Genomic DNA, 27,693 nt, shown 5'->3' on the forward strand with positions numbered 1-27,693 from the left:
TTGGGACCCCCTAAGTTCAAGCCCCAGTTCTGGCATACAACAACAAACCAATCAAAAGCATAATATGATAACCTGGGTAGCTTCAATAACATGTATTTCCTTATCATTCTGGAGGCCAGGGTGGCAAAGATTCATGTCTCTATAAGGGCACCAACCCCATTGACCAAGGCTCCACCCTCAGGACCTCCTTACCTCCCAAAGACCTCACTGCCAAAGACGATCACCTTGGAGGTTAGGACTTCTAAGTATGCATCTTGAGGGAGACATACGTGCATAGCAGCCTCCCGTATGGTCCACATTTACAATGCACATTCTGCCCTCGACCTTGAAATACACATCTTCAACGAATGGACCTGGAGCAGTGCTCTGAAGCACCCTCTGTGACTTGGAGTAGGCAGGGGGCAGCCAGCCTGCTCAGCTGTCACACTTCTGAGGAAGACGAAGGGCCCTGCCTCTCCACCATAGCAGGACTCCTTTCATTTGCCCCTTTAGTTCTCATGGTATTTGGCCTGCACACACGGACCAGCCCTGGCTGTGGCTTCCATTGCTGGGAGGAGGGGTTGTATAGTGCCGTCCTGCTGCCATCTTAGTGCACACCTGCAGTGTCATCGGCCTGGGTGTTGGGAGAGGGGAAGCGGGGGAAGGGATGGCACTGCCCAGTCCTGCACCCCTTGCCCCCCCCCAGGTTCTCCATCATGTTCCAGCCCTGATCTCATTGATGGACAGGAAGGAGGCGCATGTACTTCCTGCTTGTCTTTCACATCCTCACACGGCTGTGGCACCCCCTGAGGAAGAGGAGGAGGAGGATGGCCACAGCAGACAACGCACACTAGGAGCCTGGGCCATTTCCATAGGCAGCTGCTTGTCCTGTCTGGGGTAGGCGCCAAACAAGCAAGCAGGGCAGCCGGAGTCACTGCCCCTCCTCCACAGCCCCACAGGTGTCTCAGTCCCGCTTTCCCCTGTCTCCCCAGGGCCATGTGAACGCCACTCACCACCTACCAGGTTGTCCTCAGTTACAATGGTTACACTGCTGTTTACGAATTCCACCATCCTGGGTTTGGTACCCATGCCAGCTTGGGTCACCAGCTGTGGGAGGATGGGCTGCCTGTGTTTTGTGTATGGTTGATTCCCCCAGTTCTTAACGCAGGCCTGGGATGTTGCAGACACTCAGGAAAACTGGATGAATGACTGAGCACCAGAACGAAGGGGCTGACTGTCCCAGGGGCCTTCCCAAGCTCCCAGGAACACCAGGGCAGTCTTCATTTTATCCATCTGTCACCTGTCATCTATGTCATTTATCTGTCATCAGCTGTCATCTATTGGTCATCGATCACGTCTATTGTCTATCTTCTATCATCTATCTGTCATCTATCATCATCTATTGATTTGGGATGTGAGGGATGGTGCCTAGGGCCTTGTGCAGCTCAATCATTGACTCCCCTGTTTTGGCCTTTTTTTTATTGTGATTAAGTGATTACATAAATTTCACAAATTTCACAGTATTGTGGGATAGTGATACTTAGTTAAGGTCACAAACACATTCTAACCTTCATGGGGCAAATTGTCTTTATCATAGTCTATAAAGTTTATGAGTTCTATGAGCTTTGATGAGACAGTTATTTCTTCCACATTGGGTGATATGTACATTTCTTTCCTTTTTCAGCCTTTCTTTTAAAAACATAGCCCAACAATAGCACTCTTAAGTTTCTCTTTATTGGCATTTTATTCAATCTGCTATTATCTTCCTATTTCAAAAAAAGGGCTTTTTCCAAATCTGATTCTGGATCTTTGCAAGGGGCTCTATGTACATATAGAATTAGGTGTGGAGTCACCTTCCTAGCACGACAAGTTCTGCATTTTTGGAAGAGAAGGCTTTTACAGTGACAGGATCAAGCCTGCGTGATGTGTAAACATTCTTGGCATGAAAATCCACTGCGGTTACATAACGAAAAATATCAAAGTGCCAGATCACCCCCACGGATTTCACAGATTCACATCCTCTGGGGGAAAATGTGGCCCATGGGGAATCTACGGCACTCCTGGTGCATGCTGGGGACAAATAGCCTTGAAAATCCACAGGAGGACGGCTAGATTCTGTCTTCTGTTCAGAGAGATGTGTGCGCTAAACAGAGTGTCCAGGCCTGCCCACAGCTCGCCCTGGGATGTTCGGGAGGCCTCAGTCCACCACGTGAGGCCTAGCCTTCCCCAGCGCGGTGTTCTGAGGGATGTTGATGCAGATGTCCAGTTTGGTTTTCAGAGACTGCCTCGGCTTCATGGAAACCTCGGGGTTCCTGCAAACAAGCAGAGGGCGGGTGAGTGGGGCCCCACCGACCTCTGTGCTCGCTCTCTCCCTGCTGTGGAGAAGCCTCAGGAAGGCAGATAAAGGAGAAGGGAACCACCCCACAGGACCACTCATGAGGCGTGTGTCTCCTCTTTTCATCCTTTGCAGCCATCCTTGCGGGGCTGGTTAAGTCAGTGAAAAGAATTTGAGCACGAGATTGTCAAGGTCAACTTCCCTGCTGACTCAGGGTGTCCCAAGCTCTGCTCCGGGGGGCTGCTGAGAGCTTGCTCTGGCCTTGACTGTGAGCCCATGAGCTCTGGGGGAAAGGAGGACACAGGCTCTGTGAAGTGGGGGGTCTCTCCCCACCAGAGTACCGGACTGGGAAAGGAAGTGGGACCAGCCTTCAGGGCAGGAACTTTCCAGCTGGGGTCCTAGCTGACCCCTGAAGTTAAAGGAAGCCACAGCAATGCCCGCTTCGCAGGAGGGCTACCTCACAGGGAGCTGATGTGTGGGAAGATGAGGCCCAGGATGTGTTTCTGACCTAATTCAAGAGCAACTTCCTTTTTCGTAGCCGGGCAAGGAAGATACTTTCCAGCTGGCTTTCTCGTGTCATTATGCAAGTTACAAAAATCCAGCTAACCTGTCCCCAGAGCTTTCTAGAACCAACCTCCACTGAGATTCTGAATGGCAAAGGAAGAAGAAAAGAGTGGCGAGAAGCCAGGACTCACTTAGATAGTATGTCCACGGTCTGCTGGGTGGCCAAGGTCCTCTTGTCCTGCGGTCCATACAAGAGGGACTGGATCTGAAGACACTGCAGAAAGCCACGAGTCACTGGCAGGTTAGGGAAAGGGCCTGAGAGTGTGTGGCTGGGACATGAAGTCTTGAACTATAGAAAGCCTTCTTCACTCTTAGACCTGATGGAATTTTAGTCCCTTCTGGAGCTTTCTCTCCTCGGGGTGGCCTGACCTGGGGTTTGGATATTTGAGGAATGACTGGGAAACAACACGCTCAGTTTTAGCTCTGTTTCCTAAAACTGCATGCAAAAAATAGGTTTCAGAGAGGTATTTTTAAAGTAGAGGCAAGAACAGTGGTACTGACCGGAGGATAGCTTTGGCTATTTTTTAATGGCCCTCACTACAGTCCAGCAAAGTTTTCCCTTTTTTTTTTTTTTTGTTTTGGTCAACGAATGCTTTATTGCATATGAGTTATCTGTGCTCATTGTTTCACAGTGAGTTTTAAGAGTTAACTACCTTAGTTTTAGGAGTTAAATATCTCACTGATTATATCTGGATATCTTTGATTATCTGGGACTGATGTTGGCTTGATGTCACCCTTTGCCTCAAGTCTCCCTCCCCCCCCACCCCCAAAACCACTTGAGCCACAGCCTTAGCCCTTTCTGCTTGCTTATTTTTCAGATATTATTTTTTGTGTGCTTTTTGACATTGAACCATGATCCTCCTATTTCTGCCTCCCGAGTAGTTGGGATTATAGGCATGTGCCATCGTGCCTGGCCTCATTTTGCTTAATTTTTTTTTTTTTTTTTGTCGGCCGTGGGGCTTGAACTCTGGGCCTGGGCGCTGTCCCTCAGCTCTTCAGCTCAAGGCAAGCGCTCTACCACTTGAGCTACAGCGCCACTTCCGGTTTTCTGGTGGTTTATTGGAGATAGGAGTCTCACGGTCTCTCCGGGCTGGCTTTGAACCACGATCCTCAGATCTCAGCCTCCTGAGTAGCTAGGATTACAGGTGTGAGCCACCAGCGCCCGGCCTTTTGCTTAAATCTTAACAGTGGATTGCATTAGGTCAAAAGAAAGGATTAAAGATTAAAAATGTGCCCAAAATGGCTGAAATAATTTTGCAGAAAAAGAATGGAAGAATTAGCTTTATTGACCTGTTTGTAAAAAAAAAAATTTTTTGGTTGTTCCAGAAAAATACAATGGAGCCTCACACCATACCAAATACAAAATGTAACCCCCAGAAATATCTGAAAACTCAAATGTAAAATGCAAGACATAGAGCTATTCCAAGCTATTGGGAGAAACCTCTTGATCCCAAGGTAGGGACCAAGCTCTGGATAAGCCAAAATTAAAAGATTAAGAAAATGAACGTGCCAAACCTCTTTGCACTGGAATGCACCATAAACCAGATCCAGAGACAAACCAGACACAAGATCCACGTCACTGAGAAAGGCCAGCATTCAGAACACGTAAAGAACTCCTAGAAGGTAATAAACGGCAACCACCACCTTCCAATAAAAACTGGCCAATATCTCTGGCCACATCATCCAAGATCTTACCTAATCTGTTGCTGATGTTAATCTAATTTGTAGAAAGCCAAGCAGGGTGGGGCTTGGTTAGAACTTGGAGACGAGAAAATAAACAGATTATTCAGGAAGTTGAAAAGTGACCAGAAAACATATTCAGCCTCACAAATAACCAGAAATGCAAACAAGAACCTAAAGAGTGCTCATTCACCCATCTGATTGTAAAAATATACTCTGAGGAGAACATGCTTTGTCAAAGACAGGAAGAGTAAGACCTACTTTACAGATGGACAGTGAGTGTTTCCATTGGTCTTAGCCCTTTGTAGGACACTATGGTGATATTTCATAATGGATAAGTAAACAGTGATGTGCATAGATGGCATTATATGGATAATATGTATATATAAATGCTTGACATGCATATGCATATATATATATATCCAAACACAGAGATGCCATTATTATAAAGTGAAGAGGAAAAAGTAAATTTCAAGGGAATAAATACAATATGAAACTTTATACAAAGTTTATTTCTATTTGAATTAATTAAAGATGTGCTCTTTTTTTTTTTTTGCCAGTAGTAGGGCTTGAACTCAGGGCATGTGCTGTCCCTTAGCTTTTTCCTTCTAGGCGGTCACTCTATCACTGGAGTTATAGCTCTACTTCTGGATTTTTTCTAAATATAGTTACTTGGAGATAAGAATCTCTCTGGGGGCTGGGAAGGTGGCTCAGTGATAGAGTGCTTGCCTTGCATGCATGAGACCCTGGGTTCGATTCCTCAGCACCACATAAGCAGAAAAAAAAAGCCGGAAGTGGTGCTATGGCTCAAGTGGTAGAGCGCTAGCCTTGAGCTGAAGAGCTGAGGGACAGCGCCCAGGCCCAGAGTTCAGGCCCCACAACTGGACAACCCCCGCCCCCCAAAAAAGAATCTCTCTGATTATTCTGCCAAGGATGGCTTTGAACTGCGATTCTCAAATCTCTGCCTCCTAAGGAGCTAGGATTATAGGTATGAGCTACTGGCATCCGGAACTATACAAAGTTTTAAGACATGTAAAACAAGAGAAGAGTAAAAATAAGCATGGGATGATGTCAAACTTAATCTTCAACAATAGGGACAATGTTGCATCATTCGTATTATGGCTATTTGTATTACACATGCTTTCTCCTGAAGGTCTGAAGTATTTCTTAATATGTTCTTTCAAAGACTGAAGTTTCCTACATGGTTAACAGCTAGAGTCAAAACAAAAGGGTGAAGGCCTGTGGGTGGAAGCACTGGAGATTGTTTTGTTCCTTCAGATCTCCCAGCCACAGTTGAGCTTCAAGAACACTGAATGCCAGCTGCCGACATACTCTGTCTTTCTAAGCGATGGGAAATGCCAAAACCGTCTGAATGCTTGTTTCAATCTGAGGAACTGAGACTGTGGTTCTGGAATCCGAGAATGTGTTTATCTTTGGAGAAAAGGCAACATCAGACGAGAATCTGATGATAGTCTCAGTAACAGAATATTCACTCTGCCTCATTTGGATTTGACAGTGAGCGCCATAAAGCAGGAGACTCTGTACTATTTCACGGGGACATAATTCAAACTTTGCAAAGGCAAAAGACTCCAGTCCTTCTGTCCAACAGGCCTTGGACTTGGAGGAAGTTCTGTTGCTTTGAGGGGAGGGAGGGTGGGATATATTCTTGATAGTCCATAATAGTCCAAGACAGCTATTCCAGACCTTGGCCTAAGAGGAAGCCTGGGTGTGTCCCACCCTTAAAGAGGCAAAGCCTATTCCACACAGGCCTGTCAGGGGAAGCATGCACTGGATGGAGGGCAGGAAAAGCCAGCGAGCTTCCCTGGTCTCCTGCTAGTCAGCTTCCTCTTCCTGCCAGAACAGACTTCGTTTTCTCCTCTGTGACTGGAAATGCCTTTCCTCCATGTGAGAGACCAGCTCGAATTTTGAGCCCACCCAGACTCTCCTGTGTGCATATTTATGAGCGCCTCTGGTGAGGTTCATATTTCGAGGCACTGAAGTCAAGGTGGCTTGGTGCTAATTCATTCCCGGCGGCATCAGAATTTTCCTGACAATGTAATGATTCTTTGAGACTGTCAGAGGTCTCGGCTCACTCTGCCTTAACAAGTGGCATCCAAAATCTGCAACATGAGAGGAATGCCCATCATCCTACATGTTGGGTGACAGACGCACCTTCTCTGGGTCCTTAATTCCCTAGGGAGGAATCAAGTTGGTGAATAGTCCTGGATTCCCGGGAAGAATGAGAGAAGGCAAATGGATAAGACTGCATTATCTCTCTGTGGCCCTACCGGCCCCTTCCATTCCTTCTGGACCTCGTGTGCTGGTCATCTCCTGAAGCCATATGTTAGTGGAGGGAGCAGTGCAGGAGAACAGGTCAAGCTTCAAGCCAGCCCTAGAGAGGAGGCCCCCTTCCTACATCCAGACCTTATCAAGACTTCTCTTCCTGGTAGGAAAAGATTTTCCCCCTAAGGCTACTATCCCCACTGTGGCTGGAAAATTGCTTAAAATTCCATCTCAAATGAGAAGAGTTGCTAAGGGATGCTAAACCGAAAACAGGGAGGCTCCCTCAGCCCCTGCCTGGTCTTATTTTTGTTATTTTGAGGAGGGTTTTTATTTTCAATTTTTGCTCCAGTTCTGAGGCTTGAACTCAGGGCCTGGGCACTTGTCCCTATGCTTCTTTTGCTCAAGGCTAGTGCTCTACCACTTGAGCCACAGTACTACTTCCATATCTTTATGATTCCAGCTTCCAGAGGTCAGGGCAGGGACCAAGACAGGAAGCACTGGCCTGTCTAGTAATAGAACTACCCTTCAACAGATACCTTTTCAATGTTTTTTTTAAAAAAGCATGTGTAAGCCAGGTGTCAGGGCTCAAGCCTGGCACTGCATGCATGGAGATGTGACATTTACTAAATGACTGAGTGATCAAGTAAGTGGTCAAGCAGGCAAACAGAGGCCATTCGGCTGCTTTCTCTTGGGGAGCATCCCTAAAGCCAGGGTAGGTAAGAAACAGTCTCAAGTGTTGGATGTAAGCTTTCCATATTATCTTGACATGACTTTGAAGTTTGAAAGCCACGTGTCTAAGGAGCTCAGGGTTGGAATTGGTTTTTCTGTCTCCAACCTCTCTGAGAGCTTAGAAGAGCTCACAAGAGCTCACGCCTTTCCCAGGATGGACAGAGGACAGGTGCAGGGGCAGCTAGACTGCGGATGTTAGCTGAGTTACTCCACACTGCTTTGTATTTTATAAAGATCCCGTAAGAGTCTGATTCCTACATAGTTTGTAGGGATCTCTGAAAAAGCGGCTATTTTTCCCAGCAACACCTCTGCAGAGGTGGGTAGGTGACACCTCCCCTTCCATCTTGTCCTCTGCCTAAGGTCCTCTGCCTAAGCACAGCTTAATTTCTACCAAGGAATTCCAGACGGAGGAACACGCTGCTGGACCACAGCCTCTGTGAACAGAGAGTGTAAAGCGGGGGCAACAGCCACGGCCATTCCAGTGGCAAGGCTACATGGCTCTACAATGGGCAGTGGAGAAAGTCAGAATGTTCATTCCTGGTAACAGGCCTCCGCAAGTCGGTCACACTATTCCTTGTGTTTTCTTCATGGGAAGGGACAGTGAAGTCGGGGAAAGGTAAGTATTTGAGATGACTCTAATGTTGAGGATCTGAAATCAATACTCTTTCATTTTCCAACACCAGAATATTAAGTCTATGGATGAGCCCTGGAAACTCACAAACTGTGAATTCAGTTATATATATATATATATATATATATATATATATATAATGTGAGAATTGGCAACACTTGTGTGAAACACCTGAAATGCTTAAGGAAACTGTATCTAATTGCTTACAGTATTATATACAATAAAGAGATGATGTATACAATCACTAGTCACTGTAGAAATGGTTATCTGCACAGAATAGGAAAGATCATTCAAAGATCATTCCACAAGTTGTCAAGTCAGGGGATGGGGAATGGTTTTCCCTAGCCAATCAGAAGCCAGCTCTGTCCTCACCAGACCTGCCTTTGCTTCCACACCCCGACCTTCCTGAAGCCACTGTGCAATGAGCAGTGGCAATATGCCAACCCTGGGTCCACGTGAGAGATGGGCAGAGAATGGGCAGATGTGTGCCTTGCTCTCTGGCTTTCTAATGTCACTGGAGAGAAAGACACTTAAAACATGCAAGGAAGGGCCAAGTGTGGTGACTCACTCCTGTAACCTCCGCATTTGAGAGGCTGAGGCAGGAGAAGCAGGAGTTCAAAGACACTCTGGGCCACATCGTGGCTCCAGGCCAGTTTCAGCTACCTAGAGACCTTTGTTTCAACCTAACAGAACAATAACACCAGCAACAACATGTGCACAATTAAATGTATCCTAACACCTGAAGATAAAGCTACCAAAAAGCGCGGTGCACAATTAAATGTATCCTAACACCTGAAGATAAAGCTACCAAAAAGCGCGGATGAAGAAGAAGAGAGGGAAAGAGAAAGAAAAGGAAGAGGAGGAAGAGGAAGAGGTGGAGAAGGAGGAACAGGAGGAGATAAAGAAGAAGAAGAAAAATAACACCACCACCACCACCACACACACACACACACACACACACACACACACACACAGGAGCCATGAGAAAGGACACTAGGGAAGTGGCAGGTGGTAGCAGGCAGCTGGGCACACGGAGGCCCTTGTCAGGACGGGACTTGGATCTGAGGACTGCAGGACAGTGGTAAGACAGGTGAAGACCACCATGGAGGAAGGAGGAAGTGATGACTGGGGGGGCAGGGTCCCAGGGAGAAGGGAGTCCGAGTGTTTGGGGAAACAGACCCCATATATCCTCCTCTCTGTCTCTGTGTCTGTCTGCCTGTGTTTCTCTATTTTTCTCTCTCTTACACACACTCACACCCACACCAACACCCCCCCCCACCCTTGCAGCTCCCTTCCTAGAAGGGCCATAATCCTAAGCCCTGAGACCGATGGGCTGGTAGGTGGGTAGGGGGCCTCCTGTGGGAGAAACACAGATAAGACAGGAAGAGAGACTTCCCTCTGATGGGGGGAAAATGGGAGATGAGGGAGGATTCGAGGGAGACCTGGCACAGCCACCCACACAGCAGCGTTGAAGCTGACTCTTCAGAAAACTGTCCCTGAGTGTCTCTGGGTGCCAGCCCTAGGGGGTGGACGCCATCTTTGCTGCCTCCTCTCTCCTCACCTCCACGTTGCCAAATGCCGGGGGCTCTAAGTCCTTATCGGCATCCCTCGACTCCCCCGTGACTTGGCTCCATCCCTTGACCAATGTGTTGGAATAAGCTACCACCATCGTTCTCCAGGGCAACTGTAACACAAGTATTTAGAAAACAGGGCATCAGCGGGGCTGGCTACCAAGGAGGAGCCCACAGGGATTGGTTGGAAATGAAGAGCCAGTCTCCCGCATAAAGGTTGGACTGGACTATCGCTGCAAGCCAGCAAGCTAGAGACCCGCAGCCTCCTGAAGCTGAGCCTTTCCTCGGCACCCTTCCCTGGTGACGGGGCGTGGCGGTATCAGTAGGGTCTCCTGGAGGGTGCGCCACCCTCCCAAGCCGCTCCTGAACCTCATGGTTCTCTTTCAACTTAACGCTGCCCGATACATGGGGTGGGAAGATTTGGCCTCACCCTTGTGCCTGGCCATCCACCCCTCGGCTCACTGTTCAACCTTATCCAGCCTGGTTCGCTGCCAGGTAACCTCAGGCCAAACCAGTCTGTCCAGACCTGTACAGACAGCCCTGGGCTGCTCCAGACCTGGCAACAATTGAAGCAGATCTTGGGGCATTATGCCCTTGCTAAGCTGTAAAAGCACTGGGTAGGCCTGAGGAGTGAGGGCTGCTGGTCCTGTGGGCAGGGTGTGTCCACTGCTCATCTGTGTTTTCTAAGGGACAGTAAAGGCAAAGGTAGTAGCAGGGTGTGACCTGGGGGGGGGGAGAATACCTCCTTTAAGCAGCAGCCTGTGGCCAGGGGGCCTGGGATTCTCATTCCCCCCAGCCCCTTCTAGTCTACAGCAAGCTCCCTGTGTCCTGCAGGAGGTCAGGAATGCATGCCTTCTGATTCCTGTCAGGATCCGCTCTCCTTTTCCCAACAGCCAGTTGATACACAGCTTCTAGGGATAAAGGGCTTGAATTCCCCTCCACTCTGGAACCGGGCTTTTATATGGAATGAGTATCATATGACCTCGCTCATTTAAGGAACGTGGGTCTGCTGTGGTCCAATCAGGATCAGTCAAGGCAAGGAGAATGGGGGTGGGGAGGGTTGCTCTGCACAAAAAAGCAACGTGGCTGAGCCATGTAGTGGCTCCTTGGGGACTCTTAACTGTGTCTCTGGGTTTCCTGGCATCTGGCAGAGTAACAAGGAAAATTCCAGGTGTGCTACAGGAAGAGCAGCACGTGACAGGAGCCATGCAGGGCACTGGAGACCGCAAAATGTACCAAAAATGTGGCTGTCTCTAGGATGGTTGTATATTCAGCTGCTTCAAAGAACAACTGGACACAGGTAGGGAAAGGTGGGATGGCTTGTTCTCCAGCTCTGACCCGGGCCCAGGCAACGCCTCTCTTGCCTGCAATCTATGAATAAAAACTATGGTCCAGCTCCTTTCTTTACAAGATTCATTATAGGGGGTCTTTGAATGTTAGGGGAGGACAGGGGGCAGATAATGCTGTTTTGCTCTTAAGGAAACTTTCCATGCCTATATTGGTGGAACATACTGAAGCAATGGTCTGAACCCTGCCAAGGACAAGACCAAATATGAAGGTCAGATTAAAGCTGGACCCCGACCCCACTGCACTTCCCGTAGAGGCCCACCATAATACCAAACTAGGAGAAGTCATCAGGAACTCGTTTTGAAGCTGTTCACTGGCAAGGATGCCCATCCTAGAATAAACCAGGATTTTATGTGACAGGATATGAACTTTCACTGTGGAAATTTCCAGCCAGAGCCAATTGAGTTCTCTGCTTTTCCCCTGCAGGCAGATGCCTTTCAAAGACAGATCAATAATATGGTTTCCTTTCCAGTAATTGAATCCTGCTGTCTGCTTTGTTTCTGGGGCCTTCCTGTTTTCATGCCCGCAGGCCCATGCCTGGACCAATCAGCATGGGGTGTGTGTGTGTGTGTGTGTGTGTGTGTGTGTGTGTGTGTGTGTATGTGTGTGCATTTGGAAAAAGTCAGTACACAGTGAATTCCTGCTACTGATTTGAAAACCGGGGGTGCAGCTACTAGAATAAAAACAAGAGAAACATACTCAGCCAATTGCTTTATGGGCCTAGCACGCTTTGGCTGCTCTACTCTGCTAGCCAATCACTTTAGAAAGCTGCTGACTGCACAAAGCCCATGCTAAATATGGCCATTGAGAAACACCCTAGTCAAACAGCAGATATGAAAGGCAGGTCTGATATTCTCGTCAGTGGCTTGGCGTTCTGGGGGCAGATGGGTACATGTAGAAAAAAAAACAAAAACAAAAACAGAACTTGCCCCTCCCATAGACTGCACAGCCTATAGACATACAAGTTGCAGACTTCACTCTCCGGGCTGGCTAAAGGCCAGATGGTTTTAAAATGTCAGAGCCATTGTTTCGGGACTGGTGGTTAACGAGGCCAAACTAAAGGGAGAAAATAAAACAACCTGCAGCTGTAGTAATTAGGGGCTATAAACTGAGAGTTTCTTGAAGCAAAGCTGGGTCTCAGCTCCTTGTGTGATGGTGAGGGCCAGAGCTACCCCAGAAGCTGGCAAGGCTCTCAATCTCCACCTCAGAGGTGATTCAGGTGACCCCCACTTGGCCAACCACTGGCACAAGGGGATGCAGCTGGCCTTTGCCTAGAGTACCTGCCCAGAGACAATCAGCTTAACTTCCGTGAGCCTCACGCCCCTTCTCTGTAGACCAAGTGTGACCGACAGGGCAGCCGGGAGGATGTGGGAATGAATGGCAGACAGGTGCCTGGACAACAGCAAGCTGGCTCTGAGCCTGTGGTGGGGGTGCAAGGTACCAGCCTGGTCCCAGTAGGAGCCAGCAGGGGTCCTGTGTAGCTCAGGTTTCTCTGCACATCTGTGGCCTCAGAGACCTGCCTCAGGGCTTTGCCAGCTGCTGCCCCTTACAGTTGGCCCCCAACACTTTTCAGGAACCCATAACCCCTTCCCTCCCTTAGAGCCCAATAGTGCTTGGGAGTTTGTATCTTTACAACGCTCACCCATCTGGAGCATTCTTAATGGAGAGCTGAGTTCATTGTTCATGTGCTAAAACCAAGGAGAGATTCTAGGGATGCTGTCCCTGCCTTCTCACTAGGGAGCCATGTTCCTTGGGCCCTCCCTCTCCCCCTGGCCACCCAGCTACCTTGGAAATGCCCTGTTCTCACAGCCTACCACTCTTGTGGCCTCGATTACTGGTCCAGGGGTGGGCACTGGATTCCAGCCGGGCCTGGCAATCTTTCCCTGAGGTCTTTCAAGCTGAAACAAAGAAAAGACACAGGGATAGGGGTAAACCTCATGGGTATGTCAGCCATGATCTCCATCTTGGGATAAGACAGTGTGGCATGATGGAGGATGAGGAGGAGGAAGAGGAGGAGTAGGAGGAGGAGGAGGTGGTGGTGGTGGTGGTGTGGTGTAGTGTGGTGTGGAGAGAGGCAGGGAGGAAACCTGGGCAGAGTGCCCTCCTGGCATTAGAGCCTGGCCCTGTAGCTCTTCCTGATGCTGGGCCACATCCTTGCCTATGGGCATCTGGCTGTTCTGCCTTCTTTGGAAACCATAGATAATCAAGGTCCCTGCATACCTGAGCTAGTTCCAGTTGTGTCCTGTCAGTGGTAACACAAAGGTTCCCACTGTATTGATCTTGGCATCTTCTCCATAGTGCCAGTGGTTGCTAAGCTTGTTTTAAGCTTAGGAATTCCTTGTCCTAAAACACAAAGCTCACTTGGAAAGTCACAAAGTGAGAGAGAGAGAGAGAGAGAGAGGAGGGGGGGGAGAGAGAGAGAGAGGGAGAGAGCACATGAGCATGAGCTGGGAGTATGGTATAGAGTGTAGACAGCCTGGTCATACCCCTTTAGTGATGGGATGAAGGCCAAGGCTCTTGCTTCACAGCCTGTTTCCTCCCCATAGAGTGTGGAGAGTGGAGATGCCCAACTATGAGGATGGTCACGGGGTTTAAATGTGTCAATGTCCACGAATCTCTCAACAAACTGCAAGTGTTGGTTGTTAGCACCTGGGGTGCAGGGTGGGGAGACACAGCAACTGCCACCCTCAGCTTCATTCTCACCACACCCTAGCATCTTGGAACCTGGGTCGGGACTAAGCTATTGGAAATCACCAGTTTAGCAAGTGTCATCCTAGCCTGATTAGAAACTAACAAAGACAAAACTATTTTTGTCTTCATCCTGTTTCCTGCCAATCTAGCTAGCACAGGAACTGGTCCATAAAAAGTGCCCAATAACTATTGATTAAGTAATAGTGTCAACTCATTAAAAATTAGTACCACACTTGTTACCAAAACTGGCAGCTTTTGAAACAGAATCAGAAAAGTCATAGAAGAGGAAAAGGGTTATCCTACAAGACAATCCACTTAGAACTGAGTCTTTGGGTTTGGCTAGTTATGCTACTCAGACCCAGGCTTCCTCATTCTAAGACTAATTAACGTAATGAAAATACAATATGACAAAACTTAAGAGACATATATAAAGTGACAGGAACAAGAAAATTCATAAACACTTTTAGATAAATAAGAATGAAAATAAACTAAATTCCTAATCATAAACATAAGAAAAAATTCAACAAAGAAAAACAAAATAAGACACAAGGACAGATATAATAAATTGACAAAACAGACAAACCACTAAGTAGCTCAGGCAAGGAAAGAAGGAGAAAATCCAATTATAAAAACCAAAAGATAACAATTGACTAATAGCTATTAAAAAGTAGAATTTGAGATTTATGACAGTGCTTTGCAAACTTTTATAAAAATAAATATGAAAATGTAAATGAAATGGACAAGTATTTAGAAAAATATAATTTACCAGAATGATCCCATTAGAGACAGAAAGCTTCAATGGACCACTTTCTATAGAAAAATAAGCAGAGATAAATTTAAAAGAGCCAGGCACTGGTGATTCATGCCTGTAATCTTAGCTACTCAGAAGGCAGAGATCTGAGGATCACAGTTCAAAGTCAGCCCAGGAAAGTCCATGAGACTCTTATCTCCAATTACCCACCAGAAGTGGTGCTGTGGCTCCAAATGGTAGGGCACTAGCCTTGAGCAAAAGAGCTCAGAGCACAGGCCCTGCTTAAATTAAAGGAATTTCCCTACAACAAAAGCAGCAGGTTTAAAGGGTTTCACAAAAGGTATAATCCTTCAAACATCAGGTAGTTTTAATGCTACATAAACTCCAACTGATTATTCTGAAACAAATACAACTTTGATATTAATTATCACATATAAATATTGATTCGGAAATCCTAAAACAAATGTTAACAAATAGATTAAACATCTGGTATGATTTAAATCTGAACCTAATAAAGCATGGTTTAGAATGTCAATTCCCAATGCAACAGTGTTGGGAAATGAGGCCTAATGAGAAGTATCAGGCCATAAAGGCTCTGCCCTCCTCAATGAAAGTGATTCATTGTCATAGGAGGGGTCTGAGTTCAGATCCATTTTTCTTTCCTTTCCCCTTCCCCCCACCCCACTTCATCTTTCTGCTGTAACATGAACCCACCAGATGCTAGCCCCTTCATTTTTGGGCTTTTCAGCCTTCAGCATAATGATAAATAAATTTCTAGTCTTCATAAATTACTTAGTCACTGGTATTTTGTTATAGCAGCAAATTATCGATTAAGACATTATCATGCTAGGAAAATAACACAGCATGACAGAAGATTCGCTCCTGGAATGCAAGGTTGGTTCAATGCTACAATAAAATATACCATATTAAGTGAACCTAAGACTCATACATCTGTTTACCTCTGCTGATGCTGAAGAACCCTTTAATAAAATCCAATTTTCAAAACACTCATGAAACTAGAAATTGAGGATCCATCCCTAACATCATATCATACATACATCTTAGCTATGAAGTCAACATCTGTTAGACAATATCTAATATCTGTTAGAGACAATTCCTCTACAATCAGAAGCAAGACAAGGATTATTACTCATGATCGCATTGGAGGCATGAGCCAAAAAGAAAAGGGTGGTGCATAGAATTTGAAAACATGAGGTAAAATTACATGGATTTGAAGATGGCACAATAACACAAATTGAATATTGGAGAGCAATAATGCTTAAATTAACACAAGTAACAAAAGAACTAAGGAAGCTAGCTGGATATGAAATGAACATAGAGAAACCCATATTCCTTTATGTATGCACAAGTAAAAGAAAAGTCGTAATAATGAATGAAGTTCCACTTACAACAGTAGTGATGAAAATGCACAGACATATACTTAATAAGAAGTGTATATGTAGAGCTGGATGCTGGTAGTTCATGCCTGTAATCCTAGCTACTTAGGAGGCTGAGATCTAAGGAATGCAGTTTGAAGCCAGCCTGGGCAACAAACTCTGTGAGACATATATCTCCACTAAACTACCAAAAAATAAATCTGGAAATAGATCTGTGGCTCAAGTCGTAGAGTGCTGGTCTTGAGCAAAAGGAGCTAAGGCTACTGCGCAAATCCTGAGTTCAAGCATTAGGACTGGCACAAAAGGAGAACAGGAAGAAGAAGGAGGAGGAGGAGGAGGATGGAGGAGCAGGAGGAAGAGGAAGAAGGAGGAGGAAGAGGAGGAGGAGGAAGAAGAAGAAATATATATAGCCTATAGGACAATCAGTTTCAAATGTGCCTGAAAGATACAAAAGTAGATTTGTGAAAAGGGAAAGTCAGCCTTTGTTCTTGAGTAGGGATGTGGCGTCTCCCAAAACTAATTTATAAATGACTGAGTAAAATACCAGGAAACTTTTATTGAGCTATCAAAGCCAGGAGGGCTAGTCTTACCTCATTAAACCATTTTTATAAAATTTCTACAGTTAGAAAATGTGAGACACTGTCACCTAATGAAGACAAGGATAATGGAATGGAGATCCACAAATTATTTACAAACAGATGGAAATTTACTATATGGTAAAGGTGTTATCTTTAAGCACTGGCATCTAAATGGGCTCTTAATTAATGCAATGGTGTTGGCCACTGGGTAGGCCTTTCGGCAAAAAGATAGCATTAGATCCATTCCTCAAACTCCCTGCACAATATAAACATCAATTTTAAAGGAAAAGGACAAAAGAAAACATAAAAGCATTCTTCTCCATGCTGGGTATACAGTAGATAGGGAGGCTTGATACTCTATACCACGTCAAAGCTAAAATTAAATGCGTGGCCAAAAAACAAGTGATAATTAATTTTTAAAATGTATGTGTCTAAGAGAAAAAAGTCCCTTATCCTGGAAGCATTTGCTTAGATTGACTGCAAAAGGGATATTACCTCACTTAAACAAGGCACTCTGAAGTTTCATGGAAAAGGAGCATGGTTGAGAGACACTGTCTGAGAGGGCAGGGGCTCCGCCCTGGGTCAATGTTGGCTCCCCGTTTACCTTCTTCAGCTTCTTGTGGGCTCCACTGGGGTTTCCCTGTGCCAGGTCTGCTCTGCCCAGAAGCCGGTATGTCTCTGCCACCTTGGGACTGAAATCACCAAATGCTCCCACCTTGGCTTCCAGGGATTCTTTCTGGACCAAGGTTGCTCTCTGAGAAAGAGACAAGAGGCTGTTGGGTTAAAAAAACAAAAAGCCCAAAGTTTAATTAAGAATAGTATCTCCTAAGGAAATCAGGTAAGTGATGTTCATTCTCACGTTTGGGGCCTGGCAGGTCTCATGAGCTGGGGATACTCTCCTTTGGTTAAACAAGAGACAAGAAGCAATGTGTTTTGGAGAGAAGGTGTAAAGTATGAAAAGAGAATGACGTTAAGGACCAAAAAAAAAAACCCACCTTGGCTGTTGCAGAAATCCAATTCAGTTGGGCAGTAGGAACAAAAGCTAACATGTTTTGGCCAGGCATGATGGCTCACATTCATAACCCTAGCTACTCAGGAGATGCAGAATCAGGAGGATTACGGTTTGAGGCCAGCCCAGGTAAAAACATTAGCAAGACCTCATCTCAATTAGTAAACAGGGTATGGTAGTTCATATCTGCACAGCCAGCTACATGAAAGGCCATAGGTAGGAAGATCGCAGTCTAGGCAGGCCCTGGCAAACAAACAAAAACAAAGCAACAGCAACAACAACAGCAGCCCAACAACTTTACCTGAAAAACAAGTAAAGCAAAAACCACCACAAAAACAGGAATGGGGCACCACTCAAAACGGTAGAACACCTGCCTAGTGAGCATGAGGTCTGCTGTTCAAACCTCAGTACCCGGGGTGGTGGGGAGGGGGAAGCTAACAAGTATATGTGAAGTTCATGTATCAGATAGGTTCTATTGGATGTGTGTAATCACATTCAATTCTTAGTCTTTAGATGAGCACAGTTTTAATCCTCGCGGGATAGAGGAGGAAACAGAGGCAGGGTGCAGGAGGAGAGGTAGACAGCGCGGGTCACTGTGGGGTGAGGGTCTGTTTACCCAGTCATTGTAACACCTTGCAGGTCCACATCGCTCTCTTTCTTTCTCTGTGCAGGCTGGTGTTCTTACATAGCAAAGAATAAACAGAAACAGAAACAACCTTCTATGCTCTGGGGTTTTCTCTTCTCACAGAAAGTAGTGTAGGAAACCAAAAGTAAACATTCTGACATGATGTGACATTTTGTTTGGTTTTTAACCAGCTTATTTATACCAACTTGGAATTTCAATATGAGTTGGTCAGAAAACAGTATTTCCTGTAGTATTGATTTCTTCAGTCACTGGGAGACCCTGGGGGAGCCCGGTTAAAGCATGTCCATTTCCTACATGTTCTGAAATCCTTCCAGAGTTTTCCACATAAAAGCTCAATTCAAGTTGCATAATGTGAAGGCTGATTTCCAACAGCCAAATAAAGCCAGACAGCACAACCCTAAGGGTGGCCCACAGACAGGGAGTGCTGGGATGGGCTTTGCTAGCAGGACTTAGGGGCAGGAGCTGCATATTGGGGGGGGGAGAGGAGGGGACAGAGGCAGGGTGGATCAGAGAAAATGAGGTCTGGGAAACAGCAGTCAGGAACTCGGAGACAAATAACTGTATTAATGAGTAGCTGCATCAAAAGCACAAGTACTATTTTCTTTAGGCCTTACACTCCCTCAGAAGCTTAAGCTGCAGTGTTTAGTAAGAAAAAAAGAGAAAGAGAGAGAGAAAGAAAGAAAGAGAGAGAGAGAAAGAGAAAGAAAGAAAGAGAGAAAGAAAAGAAAGAAAGGAAGGAAGGAAGGGCTTGTTCTTTGAGATAGGGTCTCACTAACTTGTTTTGATCTCAGCTGGCCTGGAGCTGCAGCCCTCCCATCCACCTCTGCCTCCTGCACAGCTGGGCAGATGTGCTTTATGATTAGGCAAGGTCAACCCTGGAAAAAGCCACTAAGAGACAGCAACTACTAAAGTAGCCCAAGTGAGAGAGGATGTCTGATGGGAGGGGAGATAGATTCTAGATAAACTTTAGAGGGGAAAAAAATGACTGAGGAGCCTCTTCTGACCTGAGTCCTCACAAGACTTCCAGACATTGGACTTGGGCTGGGAACAAAAGACCTCTACAAGGCCCCTCTCTCCTATTGTGACTGTTGTTGTTCTTCGGCCTGAGGACCATAGATGCACTAAAAGCCTGTACACTAACAGGAGTGAGGGGGTAAAGGGTGAGGAACAAGCTCTGGGGAGGAGGTTGGCAGACAGCAAAGGAAAACCCTTGTTCATGTTCAAGATTTGCCATACTAGACTGAAAGAGTAGCCGTTGAACTACACTTTGAGGCATGCCGGCAGCCAATGGACTTTGTAGGGAACAAGTTCCCAAGGGTTTAATTGCCAATGACCATGAACCCTGCCATGTCAGGCAGGCCTGTCTGGATCACTGAAAGACAGTGAGTGGCGCTCTACTGTGTCGCTTTCATTAGCTATGCAAATTCCACTGATTACTCAAAAGGAGCCAAGAGAATGAGAAAACTCACTGCCACCCTCTTATTCCAGCCCAAAACCACAGGCTTAGAGAAACAAGCTTCGGTGCCCTAGCTTCTCGAGGTTTCCAGATACAACATCTACATTCTTATCTAGGGCATCTAGGAATGGTTTATCTGTGTCCCTAGAGGCCAAGACATGTCGTGTGGATAGAGTGTGCATAATGGATGCTTGCAGCATGAAGAGGTAGCCCTTCGGGTATCTGCTGGGCTAACTTGTGAATAAACCAGGCAGTTGTGATCGAAATCATTTACCTCTTCTTGTCCAATACTTTGTAGAAAATGGCAAAATTCATCTTGAATGGAAAGGAACTTGGCTCTCCCTTTCCCTTCGCAGTCCTTAAGATGACCCATACTCTCTTGAAAATACTTCTCAGCCACCTCTGTAGAAAAGCATCAAAACAACAATTTTGAAAACTGCTCACAGACTTGAAAGGGAAATGGAGTAAATAGGCTTCTTAGCAGCGATAAACCATTTGAAAATCATAAGTACTGCACAAGAGGAAAACAGTTAAAGAGACTGCCCTTCGCCCATTAATCCACCTGTTTTATCAGAAAAGATTTAGGTCTCAGAAGGATACAGCAAACTACTTCTTTTAACTTTCAGCCACTGTAGCTTTCCTGCTGATGTAGAAAGCAAAGTCAATGCAAAAAGGAAAAAGTAGGAAGTGGCTCAGTGTTAGAGCATTAGCTTTGAGCCAAAGAGCTCAGGGATAGTGCCCAGGCTCTGAGTTCAAGCCCCTTGACCCACAAAAAAAGAAAGAGAGAGAGAGGAGGGAGAGGGAGAGGGAGAGGGAAAGGGAGGAAAGAAGGGAAGGAAGGAAGGAAGGAAGGAAAAGTACTCACCAAACTTTTTATAATGATCCATCCTAATTCTTCCTATAACCTCCATCCCTCCTCACTGACATTGGGACACTAGGAACCCTTTTTCCTATGTGTGGCAGCATTAGGGCTTGAACTCAGGACCTGGGTGCTATCTGTTAGCTTTTATTGTTCAAGTCTGGTGCTCTACTATCTGAGCTATACCTCCACTCCCAGCACCCAACCTGGTCATTTCCCTGCCTATAAATTCAAAATCATTTTTTTTTATTTTATCTAGAATCCAGAACAGCTTCTTTATGGAAAGACCCCTACTTATTTCTCCCAACCTAGCCCCCAAGTTAACTCTGACAATCCACACAGGTAATCTTTAAGCCTTGTTAACATAGCAAGGAGTCATTTTCCAATAAACAGGTGTGTTTTGTCAGTTGTGGGGCTTGAACTCAGGGCTGGGCTCTGTCCCTGAGCTTTTTCCAATCAAGGCTATCACTCTATCATCTTAACCACAGCACCACTTCTGGTTTGCTGGTGGTTAATTGGAGATAAGAATCTCATGGATTTTCCTGCCTAGACTGGCTTCAAACCATGATTCTCAGATCTCCTGAGTATCTAGGATTATAAGCATGAGCCACCTGTACCCAGCTCAGTAGGGAAGTTTATTCTCCTGGGGGAGGAGGGGACCTGAGGTCTATCTTGGAATCAGCATTTCCGGAAGAACAGGAAGCCATAACCCTCCAGGACAGGAAGCCACCTCCCATCATGTCTCTGCATCCTGTAGCTGGGTGTGGCGGTCACGAAGAGCCAGCAGTTTTGGTGTTCTTGTACACAGCCATCCCTAGCTTTAAAAAGCACTTCTAGAATCCTCTGCAACCTGATGCCCCAGAGGCCCGGGCAAAAGATGAAGTCATTTTCTAAAACATAGGAACATGACTTAGCTTGTAAATCTGAACCCTGGGGGCAGAGGTGTTCCAAGACCATGTATCTTCCCAACAGGGCGTTCAGGTTGCTTTTGAGTTCCAGTGGGGGTGGGAGGATGGGTGGCTCCGTGGGTCGGGGAAGTTCACTGTCTCTGCAGACGGCTGTGTCTGGGATCTACTGGAAGCCACGTCCTTCCCAGACAGACTTTGCACGGAGATGCCCATGCTAAAGAAAACAAAGCTTCCTACAAAGCAGAGAGGAATGAAGGGCGTAGGACCACCCACAGGGGGTCTGAAGACTTTTCATTAAAATGAACTCTGCTCACTTTCCTGAGGCAGTGGGCAGAACAGGCCAGGGACAGCTTTCATTAAGAGAGAGGCCTCAGCTGCCAGGTGACAATGATCTTTTTGTGACAGAAGATCGTCTTTATACTAATAACGGCGAAGGCTTGAAGGCCTTAGGAAATTGAAAATGGAGTCTGGAATCCTGGCCCTGGCATTCACTCCCCCTCCCCCTCCACACAGCCTCAGAGGGGAAGGGGAGGAAGGCAGCGAGGTGGACATCCAGGTGGTAAGGTGAGGGACACCAACTATGGTCGCCCCCCCCCCCCCAGGTACCATGTTGCCGGCCAGGAGCCTGCAGGATTGGGTACCTGTGCCAGGACAGCCAGGTACCAAGGAGCCCTGGTGAGGGGGAATGAGGGGTTAGGGCGAGGGTGTGGCCCACACAGGACCCGCTGACAAGACAGGTCACAGAGGAAGAGCTGAGACGGGATTGTGGAAGACAGAAGGAGATGCCAACTTTCCATACCTCCATTTTTCACACCGATCCAGAACGTGGGGTGGGCACTGGGGAGAGCCATAGATCTGAGCACTGAGACTTACGTGGTGGGGGCCGGGAATGAAGTTGGTCAGGGACCCCTGCCCTCTACCTGCTCTCCCTGGACAGGGTAGAACTCCCCAGCCTGCTGGAGACCTGGCTGCTCGTGGGGCCACTTCCAAACAAGGCCGCCTGCACTCAGCAAGGCTCTGCTGCCCCAGAGCCTTACACAGACCGTTTCATCTTAATATCCTTTAGGACAAGCGCTATAAACACAAAGCCAAGGCCCTGGACACTTCGCAGGGTCAGGAGAGCTGCGAATACCAAGTTTGTGCTGCTCTGGGCGTCTGGCCAGGCTCAGGTTAGTGACATTCCAGGAGTCTGAGTGGAGAAGCTGGAGTGCTCACGGGCCTCCTGGGATCCGGAGACTTCTAGGGCAGTTTTGCCTGCAGGAAGAATGCAGGGGCGGCCCAGGACACCGGGGTGCGCCCCAGCTCTGAGCCTCAGCGCCCGCTTCGGCCCAGCAGTGCTCTGTGTGCATTAGGGTCGTGCCCACCCGTGCTGTTTCCATGAAAGTCCTCCTGCTCCAAAAGCAAATCCCAGCATCCTTGGGCTCAGCACAGAGAGGTAGGGGAGGGTAGTAACACCCCCCCCCCTACTTCCAGAGGGCTCTGCCCAGCCTCTCAGAGGTAGGAGCTGGGGCAGATACTGGGGCTCATCGTGCAAGCCTGACTCCTGCTTCTTGAGCCGCTTCCAGACACTGATTTACTGCTTTTACTGGGAAAAGAACTATTTTATTGGCCATCTTAGCGTATACCTTTGGTCTTCTTTGTGAGCTGCCCTCGGCTTCTGAATGTTACAACCCTCCCAACCACGTCACTGGCATGTGTGTTTCCTGACAGCAGAAGCTCGTGGAATATTCTGACCCTGGGGTGATGGAACACAGAACTCCCAAAGTTCTTCCTAGTACTCAGGGATGAGGAGAAGAATCCACCGGGTGCTGATGGCTCACCCCTGTCCGCCCAGCTATTCAGGAGGCTGCGATCTGAGGATGGTAGTTCAAAGCCAGCCTAGGCAGGAAAGTCCATGAGATTCTTGTTTCCAATGAACCACCAGAAAAACAGAAGCGGCGCTGTGGCTCAACGCGGTAGAGTGCTAGCCTTGAGCAAAAGAGAGCCCAGGCCCTGAGTTCAATCCCCGTGACCACCAACACCATCACCACCACCACACAACAAAAACAACCTATGAGTCAGGAGTGGCAACTTTCTTTGGGAACCCTGGAGCCATGGCAGTTCACCCTTGTTAAGAACAAAGAAAAATCTCTGCCCTGAGAAAGAGAGCAAGCTGGAGTCAGGGCCGTCCATCGCTCTACAACAATCTTTAAAAATAGTTGCCTTTGAAAGTGGAGCTCAGCCTGGGAGCCAGCTGGGGTTGGCAGGCGCTGGATGACCTGTGGAACTGAAGAGGAGTCAGAGGGTGGAACGCAAAGGACTCTGGGAGGCAGCAGAGCAGCACAGCCTCCGCTGGAAGGAGCAAAGGAGGCCGCAAAGGGCCTGACCCAGCCCATTCACCGTCCCCCACCCGGGAGGGGAAAAAGACTGGGTTCTTACCGTGGTACTCAGGCTTCCCAGAAGCGACCGCAGCCCGGGCCACGAAGTGTGCAGATTCTGAGGCTTGCTCTTGGGAAGGTGTTTTACTCTGGACGATGACATGCGCCTGTCGCCGCAGAAAGAAGAAACTATTTGTTTACATGCTTGGCAGCCGCTGCCAGGAACCCATCGTCCTCTCAGTGATCTGCAGAGAGCCAAGGAACTGTCCGGAAATGGAAGAATTGATCGACGGGGGAAGCACAGCGGGCTCTGGTGGATGAGTGGATCTTAAAAGCATTGAGTGATGAGAGAATGCTTGGACGCTCAACCCACCTGGCTTGCTGGTGGCCGGACCTACCGCTAAGGACAACGTCTAAGGTCAGGATCATCTGAGTCACCCTGAGGACCTTGATGCTTCAAGAAGTAAAAAAGTAGTAGCGAGGCACAGTGGCTCATTCCTGTAATCCCAGCCACTTGGGAAGCTGAGATCTAAGGCTCACAGTTTGACACCAGCCTGGGTAGATAAATCCAAGACTTAGCACCACCTTAACCACCCCAAAAAGCTGGAAGTGGAGGTGTGGCTCAAGGGGTAGAGCAACAGCCATGAGTGGAAGAAGCCAAGTAAGAGCAAAAGGCTCTGGGTTCAAGTCCCATTGCTGGCACATACACAAAAATGGGACAATATTGTACAGAGAAAATGGGCAACCTAACACTGTCTATTGGCATAGAAAGGTCCTACACACAGGTGCAGGTAATCATACCTCACATCTACAGGCCCGTTTGCCTGGCCAACGGAGCTGTCTTAGCATGAAAAACATATCAGTTATTGAAAGCTTTGCGGTCAGCTGAAGTTTTGGAGAGTTCATCTCACTCAGTGGCTGGCCATAGTGGCGCATGCCTGTCATCCCTAGCAATGGAGGAAGCACAGATGGGAGAATCACAACCCAAGCTGGCTAGGGCATGGAGAGAGTTCCTACCTAGAAAATAACGCACAGGAAAAGGATGGAGGCATGGCTCAAGCGGCAGAGCTCCTGGCTGGGAAGTGGAGGGCCCTGAGTTCCACCCTCAATGCCATCAACCTCCCCCCTCCCTTTTCCTGATTTTATATTCGATTGTTTCTACACAATTTTAGAATTCTAAGAAAGTCAATAGGTACGTGTCTACCAAAATTATTTTCAAGTGAATACTTTTCACTTTGAGAATATGTAAGTTGCTTTGTTTCTGCCTTCGAGACAGAAAGCAAGGTTTTCCAATAACCAGAAATGCTCGTGATCCGAAGGAAGTGTGTCCCGGAGGCTTGAGGCAAATCCGAATTTATCACAGAATTTCCGTGACCTCAGCATTTTCCTGTGTGAGATGCTAATATTGTATAAGCAAACATTTATTATTCATTATCCACTTCAGAAATTCGATGCCTGATCTGGTTTATTATTTGATGTCCATGTAACTTTTAAAAACTGTTCGTCGGAGGGCAGGGTGGGGAGGACATGTCTGAAATGTGCCGAATTAGCATCTCATTTAGTCAGTAAAATTCCATTCCATTCAGCTTGTTCATTCATTCCTATTTGATTCAATATGTTTTCATTTTAAGTGTTTTCTACATGCCACCTACTGTCCTAACACTAGGAATTCACACACACACACACACACACACACACAATCAAGAAACTCCATCAAAGTGTTATTTGAGAATGGTGAGAATGGGAAACCTTCTAAGTACCCATCAGCAGAAAAGAATATATGTGGATCACTCAGACAATGAATGAGCACTGTCTCTCTCTCTCTTTTCTTCTATATGTGTGTATGTGTACATACATATATATATATATACACACACACACACACACACATATGTCCACTATTCTGTTGGATGCTGGTGCTCACACTTGTAATCCTAGCTCCTCAGAAGGTTGACATCTGGGGATTATGTTTTGAAGGCAGGATACTCCTATCTCTAGTTGAACACCAAAAAGCTGGAAGTGGCTCAAGTGGTAGAGAGCCAGCCTTGAATGAAAAAGCTAAAGGACAACACCCAGGCCTTGAGTTTAAGCCCTAGGACTGGCATAAAAACAAACCCCCAAAACTTTCTGCCCATGGGGTAGACTGACTCGGAGGAGAGTTGAGAGCAATGGATACCAAATAATTTCTGAGAGCTTCAGAGCGACCCCGCAGAGGGGCGAGAGGAGAAGTGTGGGGTGGGGAGGCGGGGTGGGGGAGGGAGGGAGCAAGCGGGTAGAGTTCAAGTTTAAGTTCAAGTAGATGGAGTTTGGGTTCAAGTTCCTGTCTTTAGCCAACAGAAGCTCCAGCCCATGTGTCATGTGACGCGTGAGCTTGCTGGGTTTGTTTTACAACTGACTTGATGAGCTGCAGAGTGTTCCCTCCTGGCCATGCCACCATCACCAGCTTTGGGCTGATAACTCTTATGCAAGACAGGATCCTGTTACAGTCCAACGTGGGCACTTCCTTTTCTCTCCATCTGCCCAGTAGGAAGTGCTTTCCTGGGGGGCAGGGGCAGCTGAGGGCTTTGGCTAGGAGAGAGGTAGAGCTGGGAATCCCTGAGGGATTAGATGACTGGGAAGTCACTTCGGGCAGAGGGCACCGTGGTCCTGGATGGGGCTTCGTTTCTTTTAATAGAGCAAAGTCCGCGGTGACAACTTCTCCAGATGTCAATTCTAGCTGGGCAGAGAAAGCCTTGTTCTTTATAAGGCCTACCATCAAAACACATGCGTCAGGGACTTCTATTTCTTTCTTCCTCTTGTCACCGCACGTATGAGTTTTCTTAAAGCTGAGCTGGATTTTTAAATGCATATACTTAAAAAAATTATCTTTTGATGGGAAAGAAGAAACACTGGAATTGTATGTTTTACCCTCTTGTCCCCTGTTCCTGGTCTGATTCCTTAGAGCTAACTGGGATGAGCAGTTTAGTCTCTGTCTCTGGTTATCTGAGACTCTTTCTGTTATCTCTATCCTTTGTCTCCATCACTCTTTCCCGGTCTCTATCTTTGTGTCTGTTTATCACTCTTTATCTGTTTCTCTCTGTCTCTGTCTCTCTGTCTCTATCACACACACACACACACACACACACACACACACACACACACACACACACACAGGCAATCTCCTTCTCAGCTCTATTTTACATGACCTGCTCTGGCCTCCAGCACAATGGGTGCACAGTTATGTACATTTCTTTAGTAATGATGGAGGTTGAGGATTGTTCTACAAAGTTATTAGGTATTCCTTTCCTCTCCTCTCCTGTACAGTGTTTGTTCTTGTCTCTAGGGTAACTTACTAGTGGATTTTCTTTTCTGTCTAGCTTTGAAAGGACTCTTTCTAGATTTCCCTCATGTTTGGTGTTGCAGAACAGTCTTTCATTCTCACGCTCACTGATCAGCTGCTTTCTCCTCTTCATCCTGTCTTCTGCTCTAACTTCCTCTGTACAGTGAGGACTAGGTGACTTGTGGCTCATTTCCCTCTGTTTTTTTTTTTTTTTAAGTCTTGATGGTGTGTGTGTGTCTAAGAGCTAGCATTCTACCATGTAAGTCACAATTCTGCTTCCAGGTTTTGTTGTTAATTGTTGTTGTTGCTTTTGGTGGTTTATTGAAAATGAGAGTTCATAGACTTTACTGCTTCCAACCATGATCCTCAGATCTTGGCCTACTAAAAAGCCAGAATTACAGGTGTGAGCCACTGGTGCTGGGCTTGATTTTCTTTTTTAAAGAAAAATCATTTTTATAAAAAGTAGTTGGTATTTTTAAAAAGTCATCTTTATCTGTGACACCTAAATTTATGTCCTTCTTAGAAAAACTGTATAATGAATAAAATCATAGTTGCAGCTTTTAAAATTTTAAACAAAAGGGGCTGGTGTTTTTTTTTTTTTTT

General features: G+C 46.7%; 1 protein-coding gene across 4 annotated transcripts in view; it reads right to left on the reverse strand.

Moving 5' to 3' along the window:
* Positions 1-1,704: 1,704 nt before the first annotated feature.
* The window catches only part of Ttc23 (tetratricopeptide repeat domain 23), a 46,375-nt gene continuing 20,386 nt past the window's right edge, over positions 1,705-27,693 (reverse strand). Inside the window, exons 7-13 of one of the 4 annotated variants that reach the window (XM_013011831.1) lie at positions 23,833-23,938; positions 19,922-20,049; positions 17,141-17,290; positions 12,934-13,017; positions 9,763-9,885; positions 3,010-3,092; positions 1,705-2,291 (exon numbers count right to left, since the gene is read on the reverse strand). In XM_013011831.1, coding sequence (XP_012867285.1) covers positions 2,177-2,291; positions 3,010-3,092; positions 9,763-9,885; positions 12,934-13,017; positions 17,141-17,290; positions 19,922-20,049; positions 23,833-23,938 — 789 coding nt within the window. In that variant the 3' untranslated portion in view covers positions 1,705-2,176. The remainder of the gene's footprint in view (positions 2,292-3,009; positions 3,093-9,762; positions 9,886-12,933; positions 13,018-17,140; positions 17,291-19,921; positions 20,050-23,832; positions 23,939-27,693) is intronic. The other 3 variants (XM_013011832.1, XM_013011833.1, XM_013011835.1) reach the window with 3 other exon arrangements.

The sequence above is a fragment of the Dipodomys ordii genome, unplaced genomic scaffold, assembly GCF_000151885.1.
Source record: "Dipodomys ordii isolate 6190 unplaced genomic scaffold, Dord_2.0 Scaffold15, whole genome shotgun sequence".
NCBI lineage: Eukaryota > Metazoa > Chordata > Mammalia > Rodentia > Heteromyidae > Dipodomys > Dipodomys ordii.